We start from the raw sequence: 14,893 nt of genomic DNA, 5'->3' as shown, positions 1-14,893 counted from the left end.
TAGCTAGCTGTAATTCTAAAAACATTCTAAAATGAAAAATTATTTCTTTATCTATATACTACATATTGATAGATGAAAGCCAAAATAATTCTTATCAACAGCCATTTCAGATGGTGGTGGATAAACTGAAATTGTTTAGCTTCATTAAAAAAAAAAAAAAAAAAAAAAGAATAGTCTAATTAGCAACATTTTTTGCACTAATTTACAGTCAACTGTTGTTCGTTGTACTTGCAACAGAGGAATGTACATGGATTGTTGGGCTCTGCTGTGCTCTGCAGCAATGAGAACCAGGAGCCAGCATTTGCATTTCAGTGGATTACTCTGGATTCACAGAATTGTAACTAAAAAGACATTAGCCCAGTGTTTGTTTTCTAAAGTGAGGCTGGGGCTAATCCAGGTCTCACGGAAATTTGGGATTTCTGCCACAGGTTTTGGGCAAGAGTCCCACTTTCAGTGGAAAGTGATCTTTTTGTCCATTTGAGCTCTGGATACATAAGAACTGATTGAAAATTTGGTTACTGAGCCCGTAAATCTTCTAACTCAATTTCTCTTAAATGTTTAGGCACTGCTATCAACAAAAGAATTTCCACAAAGTCTAATTTGTTGTTCTGTAAGTGTCTGCTAATTACATAGGTTTTCGATGAGCTACCTCGACTCTGGTCTGGCTGCCTCAGGAAGCAGAGGGTTAGATTAGCAGTGCTCTTTCTATTATATTACCAAGTGAACATGCTTTCTGTTTAGGGTTAGTCATGGAATGGTATTTATTTTTGAAAATCATACCACATGTTCTCAAAACTTTGTTTGCACAGCTGTAAGAAAAGATAACTGAATGGAAAGAATAGGCTTTCAAACAAGAAAGAATCATCTTCCAAGACAGCCATTTCACTTTCTTTGTAGTACAACAGCATCTGTATAGATTTGTATTGGATGTACTTGTACATCAGAAATTAAAATCGATGTTTTTCCTATTATGTGGCATAGCTTAGGTTTCAGTTTAACAATACCTGTATATCTGCTCTGTGTGACTGTACAAATAACACAATTTTTTCACAGCTTGAAAAGTCATTTTGGCATTACTAATTGTCATCAGTTTTCTCATGTACTGTAAGTCCATAAGCAACCATAGGAATTCTACACCAACAGCAGCTGTATAGATCTCTTATTAACTCTAAACAACAGGTTATAATGTATAGTTTGTTATGAAAATAATTCAATTTTACTTTAAATATATACTTTTTTTTTTTTTTTTAGAAAAATGAAAAACCAAGGAAGACTTGATGGTTGGGAAGTTTTGGTTTTTTAAATTGTCTAGGTGATTAATCTATTTTTATGTGGGTTGATATATAAGAATTAAGACCATAAAGAACGGTTTATGTTTAAAACCAATTTTTAAACAAGGAGTAGTTCATAGAAGTTGTGTGCCTTGATTAATTCTATTTTAAAATGCTGGATCTCGTCTCTTTCTTTCTTTGATTCATGACATTTTAAAAGGAAAATACATATTCTTGCTTTTTCAACACCTACAGTTTCTTAGATCTGAAAGAACTCCTATAGATTGAACTGAACATAAAAAATAAAATACAATAAAGAAGTACTCTGCACTAGGAAAAGAGATTTTGGCATATCAGTCCAACAGTTTCAGTTTCCAGAAAAAATACACTTTTGCAATGATTTTACTTCAACTGCAAAAATAATGTATGACAAGATCTGCCCTGAAAACAAATTGTGATCAGTTCTGAGAGGCTTTTTTTAATAATAGCTATTAGATTAATTTATATGGGGAAGGATATAAAATCTGATATAAATTAACAGGAGGGAAGGCAGTTTTTTGTCTAGTTTAAATACCACATAATCAAACCTTTCTTTGCTCATAGCCTGGGAGCTCATATTCAAGTTTAGAGTGTCTTCATTTTCTGTGTTAAGAATCAGAAAAGCAAAATCTTTCTTCAGACAGGCAACTCCTTTTTAGTGTCTGTTCTCCTCCTCTTTGATCTTCCAGAGCATTTAAAACAGCATGGCATATTTTTTTCTGCACCCTTTCTTCCCCCTTCTCTCCTCAAAAGCCAGGACAAAATCTTCTACTTAAATACCATGATTTTACTACATTTGGACCAAGAGACAGAGGGCTGAATGTTCTTCAGAAAGCTGACATCTACATCAAGTCCCTTTTGGGATAGTGGCTTCACTTCAATCCCCTTTTGGGAGTCAGAGACTACTCCAGCTCTTTAGTCTCATTTACCTGCTAATGATGCTCTCTGCTCATTATTATTTCCACAGGTTTTATACAGACAGTGGCTGCCATTTCCTCATGTGGTACTCTTTCTTATGACAGATATGTCAATAGCCGTCCTTTTGAGAAGATGATTCTGAAACATTAGTTTTATGCAAGACAGCAGGAGTTTGTTCTTTTCTGAGAAATAAGGTGAAAGTAAATTGACTTGATTAGAAAGTGGGATTCAAGTAATTTTTATTCACTGCAGGACTCAGTTCATATCCAGGATTTTCCTTCATGCTATCCTGCGGCTTCTGATGCAGGACCTGTGTGGTGGGATTTCTTGCTTGCTTGCCTCTCAGGTTCTTATGAGTGATGGTATCATAAAACCGGTCTTCAGCAAACACAGCTGCAGAGTGCTGAGGTGAGGAGACCCTACTAGCATTTGTCCAGTTCTTAAGAAACTATGGTGTAGCTCTGGCAGGACTCTAGACATTGCTTGCTGGCTTTGCAGGCATGGTTACTCAAGAGGTACCATATTCAGTGCCAGTGCTAAGATCTTCTCCTTTGCAATGTCTCATAGGTTTGTTGAGGGAAGTGAAGCAACAAGTGCTATGAGTTTGGTGTTATAAAACCATTCTTGCTTCTCAGAACAATTCTCTGTCTGTTAGATTGGCTTATGTAGGTGATTTTCAAGCTTAGACTGCTGCTGCCCCTTTTCACCTTTGATTATTTCCATTAGAGAAGAAATCAATGATAGCCAATAATTTCTTTGGCACAAAAAGTTTGGCAGCCTCAGGCATGTTTGGCAATGTCTTTGCTTATAGAGACAAGCCCAGCTGTCTTTTCAAACATCAGCCTATTTGATACCTTTGCGGTTTTCTTGTCATTAATACTTTTTGGACAACATCTTTCTTTTCCCTTCTGTGTATTGCTTTTTCCCTGTTCTCAGGCCTCTTAGTTTGCACTCTCAAAAAACTTTTATCCCCATCACTTGTGTTTTGAGTGGCTCTTATTATTTTCCTATTCAGACTCTAAGGAAAGGTTTAATTCTTTTTTACATTTATTCAAAAGGGAAAGCAGCTTCCATGCCTATCAGTGTGTGATTGTCTCTCACCTGTGCCATAGCAATAGGTAGAAATTGCTAGTAGTAATATTTGTGAAAACCTTTGAAATTGAATTATTCAATGGAAGATCACTGAACTTCCAGAACAATTCACAGTCAAATCAATTAACTAAGGCAAAGACTAGACATTTTACTCTGCCTCTTAAGATATTTTAGGGCCTTTAGTCAATCTAGTCAGAAATGTTGGCCAACCTGTGAGAAAGCAAAGCCCATAAAGCTCATAAATCAAACCACTGGTAGACTCAACAGAAGGATTCATCTTTCTTGGCATGTCCCAAAGTGTGGAATGGACACAGGCTGTAAAGGAGAAACATGAGATTGACACAGACTTGTTAGAACTTGTGTATGGGCAAATTTGAGGTGAGGTGTGAAATGTTGGCAGTGCCATTCAGTATCCTGGATTGCAGATCAATCTGTGGGCAGCTCGGAAAAGGTTTTGCCTTATTGGACAGTCTGTTGTATGTGAGGTCACAGTGTTTGGCTGCTATCTCTTCAATTTGTTCCTTATCTTCACATGAATTGTTATAGAGCAGGCCCTAAATGAAATCAATTCCTAGGGCTGTGTAGTTTGTTGTTTGTGGTTGTTTGTTGTTGTTGTTGTTGTTGCTTGTTTGTTTGTTTTTCAACACCTGAGAATCTGCAAAATGCAGAAACTCCATAAAATTAATAGTGGCCCCAACTGCTCTGTATGATGCACTCCCAGTTTTATCTTTCAGAAGATGGAGTAAAAAATCTGGGCTTAGTTTCAATTTTCCAGACTATATTTCCAGCTTCTAGTGGGTTTCAGGTACTACTGAGATCATAGAATCACAGGATGGTTTGGATAGGAAAGGACCTTGAGGATTATCTGATTCCACCCTCCTGCCACAGGCAGGGACACCTTCCACTAGACCAGATTGCCCAAAGCCCCATCCAGCACCTCCAGGGATGGGGCATCCACAGCTTCTCTGGGCAATCTTTTTCAGTGTCTCACCACCCTTATAGTAAATAACTTCTTCATACTGTCTAATCTAAATCTACCCCTCTTTCTTTTAAAATCATTACCCCTTGTCCTTACTGATGTTCTTGTAAAGTAGCATGCGCAGATCTAGTACTTCAAATTTTTACAACAATCAGCATCCTTTGTAAGAACAAAGACCAACTATTGTCACTGAGCAGGAAGTCAAAATCTATTATTACAATTGAAAGAAATTAGATAAAATTTTCTGACAAAAGCATATGTTCCTATGATTGCTTGAAGGTAGAAAATGATGTATTAGTCAGTTAAAATCAGAAAATGCCAGCACAAATCTGGTAGATTTCTTCACTCCCTTACACTTCCTTTGATTTCCTGGCTAAGTGGTAGAATGTTATAAACATCTGCACTTGACGAGCTCTGACCCAAATATTAACAGGAGTGATAATGCTTCTGAAGATGAAATATATCAGCAGAAATACTTTTTAATATAAAATATCTTTTTGGCCACAACTATGGGAACACAATGAGGTCTGTAAAGGAGCACAAATGCTAATGCAGGCCATCTACCTAAGGTGCATGCCAGGTTCAACTTGGCTCAGAATTTTCCAGCACATTTAATTAATCTGTGCTGAAGAATCACTGATGTTGAAGACCTCAAATGACCCCACCTGCCTCTTTAGGCAGTCTGTCCTGCTGTTTTCATGGTTAGAAAATATTGCCTAATGTCCATCCCCAGACTTTCTTGGTGTAGTTTTCTTTCATGCCCTCTCTTCTTCAAACTGATCTTATTATAATGCTGGAAGGGAATTGAGAGAAATAAATGAAGTGATTTTGGAGGCAGGAAAAAGCACTTTGTGTGGATGCAGCCTTTTCTGGAAAAGCTGAGTTTTTGCAGGTACCATTTCTATTTCTTTGAGAGACTGGAATCACCTCTTCCAGCCAAAACCACAACTGTCCAGATTGGCATAGCTGTCCTAGCAAACCACTGTCAGAACACATCTGACCTAAGCACACATTCAGGTAGTGTCAAGGTACTATATTTTTGGCTCCACATTGACATTTTTGCTTGTAAGTAGAGAAGGACTTGTGGGTGATGTGAAGACTGGAGGCTGTCTTGGGCATAGTGATCATGAATTAATAAAGGTTTTGTTTCTTGGAAAAGTAAGGAGGGCGTTTAGCAGAATTGCCACCCTGGATTTCCAGAGGGCAGACTTTGGGCTGTTTAGGAGGCTGGTTGACAGAGTCCCTTGGGAGGCAGTCCTGAAGGGCAAAGGAGTGCTGCACTGAATTTGATAGAAGTCCTGGGCTAATGTCTTAGAAGAACTGAGAACAGCAAATCCCTTTTGCTTGAGTCCTTCCATTATACCAATGGACCGGGGATTGTACTGGGCTGTATTTCATGTGAAAATGTGTTAAAATTATAAATATTGATAAAATGATGAAGTAAGCTTGATATTTACCATATTATGGGGAAGAAATGCTGGCCATAGACACTGAGGCAGAAGCAAATTGTACTCACATATAATTTCTCCAGAGGATATTCCTGGCCAGTCCCAGATACAACAAGATTTGGGAGATCTGGATTTATCCTTCCTGCTGTGAATGCCACATTTCCCCCTTCTTTTCAGTTCTGGCTGAAGGAATTTCTAGACAGCACTGAGGAGGGTGTGTTTGCACACCACAGGGACGTCATGAACAGGCCATTTCAAAGCACGATTCTTTTCACTGCAGTTCAGGGGCTGACATAAGTCTTCATGGCTGGAGATGATGCTGTCCACATCTGTTTGCCTTGTGCAATGACATGCAGAGTTTCAGAACAGTTGCTTAGGTTTCAAAGCAACATGCTTATATTTCTCCTTCACCCTACCCATTATGTGTGAGCAGAAATATTCCCTCTTCTGTGGGTTTTAAGAAGCACTTTGTATATTTCTGTCTTTGTGTCTAGATAGAGAAGAATGCCAAAGGAAAGTAGGGTGATGCCCATTACACTGACATTGGGGGTATGTATTTTCCCTTCTCACATTAGATTGAGCTGAACACATTAAAATGTAATGGTGTGCAAATACAGCAATCTTACAGCTGAGATGTGCCCATGTTTTCTTAGTTTTCACATTATGGTCTCAGCATGTGATGTTTGTGCGCTGCTCTAGTCCACATTTTACTGCTTTTTTTTTAAATGCTGGCAAATGTTTCTAAAGATGCTAATGCTTTTGGGAGGTCACAGACTTTGGTTATTCAACTGGGCCACCCTTGAGGTTGTGACTCAGATGTTTCTGAAGCTATGTTGATGGAAAAAATCACGGAGCTCCTTTTTTGTCCTCCCCGTAGTATACACTATCACAACAGTAGAGATCTGGAAACTGACAGTTCAACATCTGGAACGAAGTCCCTACCAAATTGTAAGAAACTGTACTTAAACCAGAGAATTTAGCCACTTAGAAACCATGAGGGAGTTCTGTTGACTTGTAGAGCTGAACAAACACAATCATGCTGTGCTCTATTTCTAAGTGTTTTGACATATCTTCAGCTGGTATAAGTGAGCATCATCAGTGAAAAATATATATATTTTTTAAACTCTTGAGTATTGCATATTCTATATGTATTTGGCTACATATCAATGAAGTTTTTAAGCCAAAAAAAAGTTCAGGCATACAACTGTTGTTGTAACTAATGTGCATTTAATTATCCTTCTTAAGTGTACTATAGATTTGATTGTTTTCAAGTACTTTGATTTATTTATGTTTTAAAGTATTGGAGTTTTGTTGTTGTTGTTGTTGTTGTTGTTTTTTAATTGGAGGCTATCCTTTCCAGACAACACTAGGTATCATTTACATCTATGACCTTTTCCTCAGTGCAGGACAGACTTGGCTAAAACACTTCAGATGCTGTATTTTACGCATCTAAAAATAGCATGAGGTCCATTTACCCACCAAGCACAGGCAAAAAGCAAGCTTCCCCTCAGCCACTTGATGTTATCTTCAGCTTCAGGATGTTACCTGACTTCTTAAGACACACACACCCCTGCCCCCAAATTGCTAAGAAACTAAAACCAAAATGTTGCAGCAATTATAGATCTTCTAGTAATTTATTTCTGGGAGGTTTATTAGGCTGAATTTGTATGGTATCCATCCAGTGCTTCATCTGGTGGCCAGTTTTCCCAGCATAACTGATAATGGTATCACAGAGTAGCATACTTCACAAAATCAATTTTTATCTGTGTTTTATTTTCAGGAAAACAAGTGTTTACAGGTGTTTTTTATTTTTTTTTTCTTTGTTTTGTTTTGTTTCCTAACAGGTATTACTAGGGAAATGAGTTAGAAGTCACTGGGGCACCAATACACATTGAACCTGTAGTTATGTTATGTGAAAGGCATTCCTGTTATGTAGTGGCTTTTTTAAGCATCACCACCTGTGTCACACTCACTGCAGGATTTCTGAAAAATTCCCTTGTACTGTTAATTGATATTGCCTAAGTACAGTCAGCATGACATAGGGTTATTTGTTCAGGTGGAGCCAGTTCTGGTCCCCTTATTCACTGAAAGATACTACTAACTACAGCTAGTCTATAGACAGAGTTTTCTGAAACACTAAATAACACATGCTAACAAAGAAATGCATTGCATCACTAACTTGGTTGGTAGGATCACCAAGCATTAACTTGTCATCCTGGTGAAATCTGTTGTGCTCTCTTGTCACCTGTTGGTTACTACTGAAGTCTGAGGGACAAATATTATTCTGAGACACAAAATGCAATAAAGTGGCTTCTCCACAAACCATTAATTAAGAAAAAAAAAAAAAAAAAAAAGTTGAGGGAAGAAGAGACAATAGTGCACAAAATCCTAAAATGCTTGACTTTTTTGTTTGTTTGTTTATTTTTAGTCTTGGAATTGAACCAGGTGATTATTCCCACTTATGGAACGGTGCCAGAGCAACAAAACCTTCATACTCCAGAATGGGTGGGTACTTCTTTGTTTCAACTATGAGTAGCGATAATTTTTTCTCATATACAACAGGTAGAGCTGTTCTAACAGAATATCATTCCACTGCATTTGCAGCATATGCAGTTCATCTGCAAGACTGAATCTGAGTTGCTATATCTCTACTTCCCTAAACATACCTGAAGTCATTGGCTCAGGTGTGAAAGTACAGGTTGACAAAGTCACCGAACTCAATTAAAAGTGACAGATCACTAGATTAGTTACAAATACATATTTGCCATAAACCGATACACACATAAAGTTTTGTGTATGCATGTATAGGATTTTTGTATGTGATCCTTTATCTATAAATATAGGATCACACACTCTACATATAAACACATATACCTTATAAATTCAGACACACTCAGGTATTTGTTGGCCAGCAAGTGAGTTTAGGACTTTTTTTCAAGGAAAGCTTGAAGACAACAAGAAATGCCTTGCTCCAGTCAGAGACTTAGGTAGCAAAACAGGAAGAAGACCTGGAGGTCTCTATTCCCTTAGCTAAATTCAAAGTTCCCCAGCTCACCTAATGTTTTCTGCAGCTAACAGGCTTCTGGCTCTAGCTGAAGATCTCCAGCCTCAGATCTCATTTATCTCTAAAGACTACCTAGTTGACTCCAGCAAAACTTAACACTGGGTGCCTCATGGCACATGCTTTGGCAGTCTGATGCTCAAATGGCATGCTGATGAGTTTAATTTCATTCTTTCCCCTAGTGCCATACAAGTGTAGCCTGCAATTGCACAGGAAGGTATAAGCCTGGATTCAAAAAGGTATAAAATCATATACTTATCCTAAAGCTATTAGAGAAGCCCTGTAGAAATCAAAAAAGACAACTCTGTGTTTCATTCCTCCAATGACAGAAATCAGTGTCATTTGCTTTAGGTATGTATTGCCTATTCAGTCTACCTCTACAAGTGGGTCAGTGTTGTGGGAGGACAAAGCGTAAAGAAACAGGTTAAACAGTGTCAAGAGTTGCTTGCTGGGCCAATTAATTTTGAGCGCCTGAGCTGGTGATGGTTTTTGCATACAGGAATCCATTCAAGAAACTGCTGCAGTGCTGCCACCAAGTAACAAGAGCTGGAGCTGGTTCCCAGACAGCACTGTCCAAAACTTTGACCTGTAAACTGACTATTTACAAGTAACTGAGATGGCCTGTGCATTTCTCTCACTGATGAATACTAAATACTATTCAAGGAATGACAACCTTTTGATGATGATATTAGCTACCCCTTCAGTTTGCACAGAGGAGAACTGTGTTATGCATGTGGAGATATAGGTCCTACTGATTTATTTGTGTATGAGGAAGTATGCTGTTTTCTTCATACATCCATAAAAACATACCGTACAAGAAATCAAACATCCATATTCAGGCATTTAGATTAAGCCTGCCTTGTCTTATATGTAGATACTATGATTGGAGCTGTTTAGATCATTTGTTTTTCATCCTGGCCACCAAAGAGAAAGGTCTTTTGCTTCATATCAAACTGAAATTGGAAACAGAATCATAGAAGAAAGAAACAAAGAGTTTCCATAGTGATAGAGTTTGGAAAGCAGTGAAAATGAAGGGATAGATTTAGCCCAAAGTACACCAAGGTGCAGCAGAGCTGTAGGGGAGCTGCTTCAAACTTCAGCTGGAAAAGCGAAGGGTTAGCTGTCATAGTGAAGGGTTGTGGTGGTTTTGTTCCTCCCTCTGCTCTAGGAAACAAATGCTAAATCTACCAGAAATGGAGTTTCCTTCTGGGATCTGAATACCCACCTGACCCTGCCTCAGAGAATTGTGACAGTTTTCTTCATTTGATGCTGCTTTGGTCTCTGGAAAAATATTTAATCATTTTCTGGAGCATGCAGTGGAACCAAGACCTTCCATTTCCCAACTGAGGGCCCTGACTAGCATGTTATAAAAATCCTCCTTAAACTCTTTTTGTGGTTCGATGAATTTTATTTTTTATGTATTTATATGAAATGAGGTAGCATCAGAACAAACAGAGTGTCGTATACCTTGTGGTTAGAGCAGTCTCCTGTAAGCAGTCATGGTAGAATTTATTTTTATTTCTACTAAAAATCAACTGTCAAAATCAATTTTTATTTTTGGTTACTCATGTTTACAAGCAGTTGTAATTTCTGCTCAGTTTTAGCAGCATCTTTTCCACTCTGCTCCTTCCACGTCACAGCCTCCTTGTCTGCCACTGGTCACTTTCAGTGGCCAGAAAGATTGAATAAAATTCAGTTCCACCAAGCCTGCCCATGAAATAGATGTGTGCTAATTCATTCAGGTGTAGCTAGAAATAGAAACTGAATAGGAAGCCTAACCTAAAACTATTGAATAATTTGAAGATTTGAAGGAAGACCTGTGCCAGTTCTTTAAACTTAGATTATGTTTTCTGGCTGAAAGTATTTTGTGAATTTGATTTTGCAGTTAGTCTTGGAGAAAAGGCAAAACTGAATAAGCTGTTGACTAATAACAATTATCTTGTTTTTATTATGATGCTGTCTCAAATTACAGGATCGCATGCTAAGTTTGTCACAGGATCCCTGCCCTATTCAGCACAAGTAGGATGTTAATCACCTCAAAGTCCAGATTCTGTGAGGAAGGATGCTGTCTGTAATACTTCAGCAAGGCGTAAATGTGGCAGGAAAATGCAGGAAAAGAATTAGAGATCTTATGATTAGAGAAACTGAATGTGGTCCTAGATAATTGGATTTTACCCTGACTGTAGTATAGGGCTTCTGTGAAAGGCTCACAAGTTTACATACATCCAACTTTTGTTTATTTGCCCAGTGTCAAAGGGGGGCTTCTGTAACCTGTTTGCATTAGCACAAAGTAGTCACATATGGGCCTGAAGATATTGCTCCCTGAAGAGAGAGACTTTTCAAGCCCTTTAGAAAAACTCAATGTCCCGGTTTCTCAAGCTGGAACTCCAGATCTGGGAAACAGGCAGCAATTTCTGGCATAAATCCCTAGGTGCCTCATGCAGTCACTGAGTTAGTGCTGCCCGTCAAGTGCAATTTCTGTAGTGGGAAGGCTTCAGAGGATTCTGAAAGAGTGAATTTCCCAGCTTCTGCATCCAGAAAAGGGTGAGAGGTGCTGAAAAGTGGGTTTTCAGGGGAGTACTGTCTTCACCTTTGTTCATAATTTAGGACATTTGGTCTGTCTGTAATCAAGAGTAGCTGGAATCCCTCTTGCAGCCAGAAGTTGCACACAAGCTCAGGCAGGAAGTCCAGTGGGTGTCTCATCTAAAGTTAGCTCCGGGGACAAGGCTTCCCAATGCCTGGCCGGTTCCCAACTGCTTTCTGCTGACAGAAATGTATGACCGTAATGACACTCCGTATATTTCCACTTTGTACAAAATCTTCAGTCTCTGTTTGCTTCAATTTACTACATGCCAAAAATGTCTTTGCATGTTGGGGTACAGAAAAAACACTTCTGATAGTGATCTTGCTAATAATCTCATTGTTGCTAAAAACAGAACTGACACAGCCCTCTGTTTTTATTAGCAAATGTGAGTCATGAGGAAAAATGTTAAATGCACGATAGTTTTATTGCCCTATGGAGACACATCAACGTTAGTTTCTTGAGGTATGCAAATAAATTTATATCCTGAGGTAGCACATACTTGTGTTTGTCTTGGTGTCAGAGCAGTTGTCTCTGTTGGTCACTCAGAATGTAAAGTAATTACAGATCTTATGAAATAGCTGTTGTAATAAGAAGAACTTTACGTTTCTGTAACATTCCCACCAGATGAGCTCAGCGCACTTTACGAATAATGATGTTTTTTGATATCCTGGCAATATCACGTGTTTCTTTTTTAATTACTTGGTTGGAGAAGAAGGTTCCTGAGGCCTGTAGAAAGAAATAAACGTGTCCCTAAACAGGCACAGTGACATTTTCATGGAGGTAAAACCCGCAGCTGATAGGTAACCCGTGGGTGTCCCGAAGGGCAGGCTCCATGCTCGAGCACGAGGACTCTCTGCAGGTACCATCAGCAGAGGCGAGTTACACAGGCTGTGCTCAGCTCTCCTTTCCCAGCACTGATTTACCTCCTGCCATGCTGCGGGAACCTGTTTTGAAGCTATCTGAAAACTATGTGAGCCTGTAGACAAGTAGTTTATCCCTCCAGTAATGATTACATTTGCTGCTATTGACAGTCACACCGAAGGCTCATGCAGACAAAATAAAGTACGTCTTTTATCCTCCCTGCAGAAGAGATTCCTGTAGAATCTCTTGCTATTTATAAAATAAAAAAAAAAAAAAAAAAAATCAATTTAAAATACCATGCTTGTTCAGGGTGTAGTAAGTAATAAATAACTGCAAATCCCATTCACGTAATTTTTTTCATTCTTGCCTCTGTGCTGCCCTTCCCACCATTATTCCCACCGTTTGTTTAATAATGTAATGCCCCGAGGAACCTGGAGCAGTGAAGGCTGTGTAACGCCACCGCTTCTCCTCCCCTGGAATGCAGCATCACCGCTGCTGAGGGTAGCTTCAGGTCTGCTTTCATCTTCTGCCGCAGCGATCGCGTGTAGCCATGGCTACGGGCGCAGTCTCCAGAGTCAGACACGGCAACTCCCCTTCGATACCGGCAAGCCTGGTTACACATGGAGAAGGGCAGGCAGCATCCCCCTTCCTGAGAAGCTCTGAGAGGCTGAGGGTGGGCTCCACCACTGGTTTTTGGTCACTTAGTTTTGGATGCCATACCTCTGGGGACCAGGGTATGTGCTCATTGCAGGCACCTCCCGTGGATGCGTGCATCAGCAGCGGTGCAGGGTTTCCCATCCTCGCTTCCCACTACATGCACCCCAGCTGCTTGCAAGGACCAGAGCTCCACATCTATAAAACAGTACTTTTAAAGCTGAGGATGTAACATCTGCATTATACACATTTCTGGGGTTTTTGTTAATAAAGACCACCACCGGTCTCATCCCTTGGAGCTAATATCCGCTGATCTGCTCCCTGATGTGGCCTGAAACACAGGGGTGCACCCACATGAAGGTGGACACCCTGACTCTGGGCTAGCTCATGTAGAGGTACCCAAAGTGATCCAAAGAATTGCAGGTTCCTCCTGCTAATAATGCAGCTAATGGCTCCCTGTCTCACTGTGGAAGGCAAGAAATTGATGTACAGCACTTTGAGATTGTACAGCACTGCAGAGTATGTGCTAAATATCATTAGTATTTTACAGCTAAATGTATTTTTTTTATTCATTAATGATGTTAATCAATATTAACCTGCTATCCACTCAGGTATTATTACAGCATTAAAGTGCACAAATGATTGTCTCCCTTAGTACTTAAAATGTGATTATGCTGAGGCTAAGAAAATTAGAAAGTGCCATAAATAGACCCCATGTTTGTTTCTTCCATAACAAAGAGGTATCAATGGGCCTGTTCATTATTTTTGGTTGTAAAGTGCTACTGATACTTAAGCAAAATTATGTATTGGAATTTCAGCCCCATTAACGTATGTGTGTGTGTGTGTGTGTGTATGCACACAAACTTGTATTAATTTGCCTGATAATAACATTTGTAATATTGTCAAATAATATTGCATATTAACAAAGCAAACATTGTCTCCAAGGAATTACTAACTTCAGTGTACAGCACATATTTTTTGTTTCCAGTTCTGTTTTTCCTCTGGTAATTATGTTGAATAATATATGATTTTTCATTACAAACTATCCAGTGGGGATTATAAGACATATCACACATCTAAGCTAATATGACTGTCAGAACTTTAACCATTACATTCCCTTTCACATTTTACTTCTTACTTTTAATTAAGCAACATTAAATTTTATGTTACAATTGATTTGTGTGGGTCTTAATCTTGATCTCTTAAGTATTCAGGCTTAATGAGCCAACTCTTTATTACTTTATTGATATATAAAATGTCTATTGACAGGTCAATAGGACATTGCCCTAGTAATTAAAAACAATGGAGATTACATCTAAGAAGTCAACTCCAGGAGTATGAAATTCTGTGTATCTGGGTTCATGCAGTCCAATTCTGATTAATCTTTTGGCTGTATTCAATTATATATACCAGAGTTTGTTATGTATAAAAAGATGTATGTGTATGGTAACATGCATATACTAATGTGTACAAAAACACATACGTACATAAATTCATGAGTCAGGATGCTGATTAATGGGCAGTATCTGGTTATTGTCAATCCATTTAAGCCAGTTATCAGTAAGTTACACATAGGTTTTATATGCTTAAAGGAGACAAGGTTCAAAGAAAAAAATACTTAGTGAAGTTATGCAATCACAAATTAGGAAAAACTTGATCTTTTATTTGCTGTTTGTTATTTCCTTTCTATCCTGTGCATAGGTCCTATAGGGAAAATAACTAAAAGCTGTAAGAAAAAACACTTGAAAGCTATTACTACTTTTACGTTTTCAAGTGCATAAATTTCACACCAAGACTCTTTCTCTTTAGACAAAATCACTAGGCTGCTGTTTCTAAGATTCAAAAGAAGAAGAGGCACAATTAAAAATCCTTCCATTTTAGGCACTGGTAACACTTCCCCTTGTTACTCATTATCACAAGGCTGGGTTCTGTGTTTCCAGCATTGCAACACAGGGCAATTTTAGCCAGGAACAGAGATTGCTGGGG

At 38.7% G+C, this 14,893-nt stretch overlaps 1 protein-coding gene across 2 annotated transcripts in view; it reads left to right on the top strand.

Annotated features, from left to right (window-relative positions):
* Nucleotides 1-14,893, top strand: part of ANO6 (anoctamin 6) — a 75,402-nt gene that overhangs the window by 19,364 nt on the left and 41,145 nt on the right. For both annotated transcript variants that reach the window (XM_082772802.1, XM_082772801.1), the window contains exon 2: nucleotides 8,176-8,252. In XM_082772802.1, coding sequence (XP_082628928.1) covers nucleotides 8,176-8,252 — 77 coding nt within the window. The remainder of the gene's footprint in view (nucleotides 1-8,175; nucleotides 8,253-14,893) is intronic.

This window comes from Aythya marila (genome assembly GCF_965140915.1).
Source record: "Aythya marila genome assembly, chromosome: 1".
In the NCBI taxonomy this organism is placed as follows: domain Eukaryota; kingdom Metazoa; phylum Chordata; class Aves; order Anseriformes; family Anatidae; genus Aythya; species Aythya marila.
Note: the sequence above shows the minus strand (reverse complement) of the source record. Positions and strands in the feature narration are given on the sequence as shown.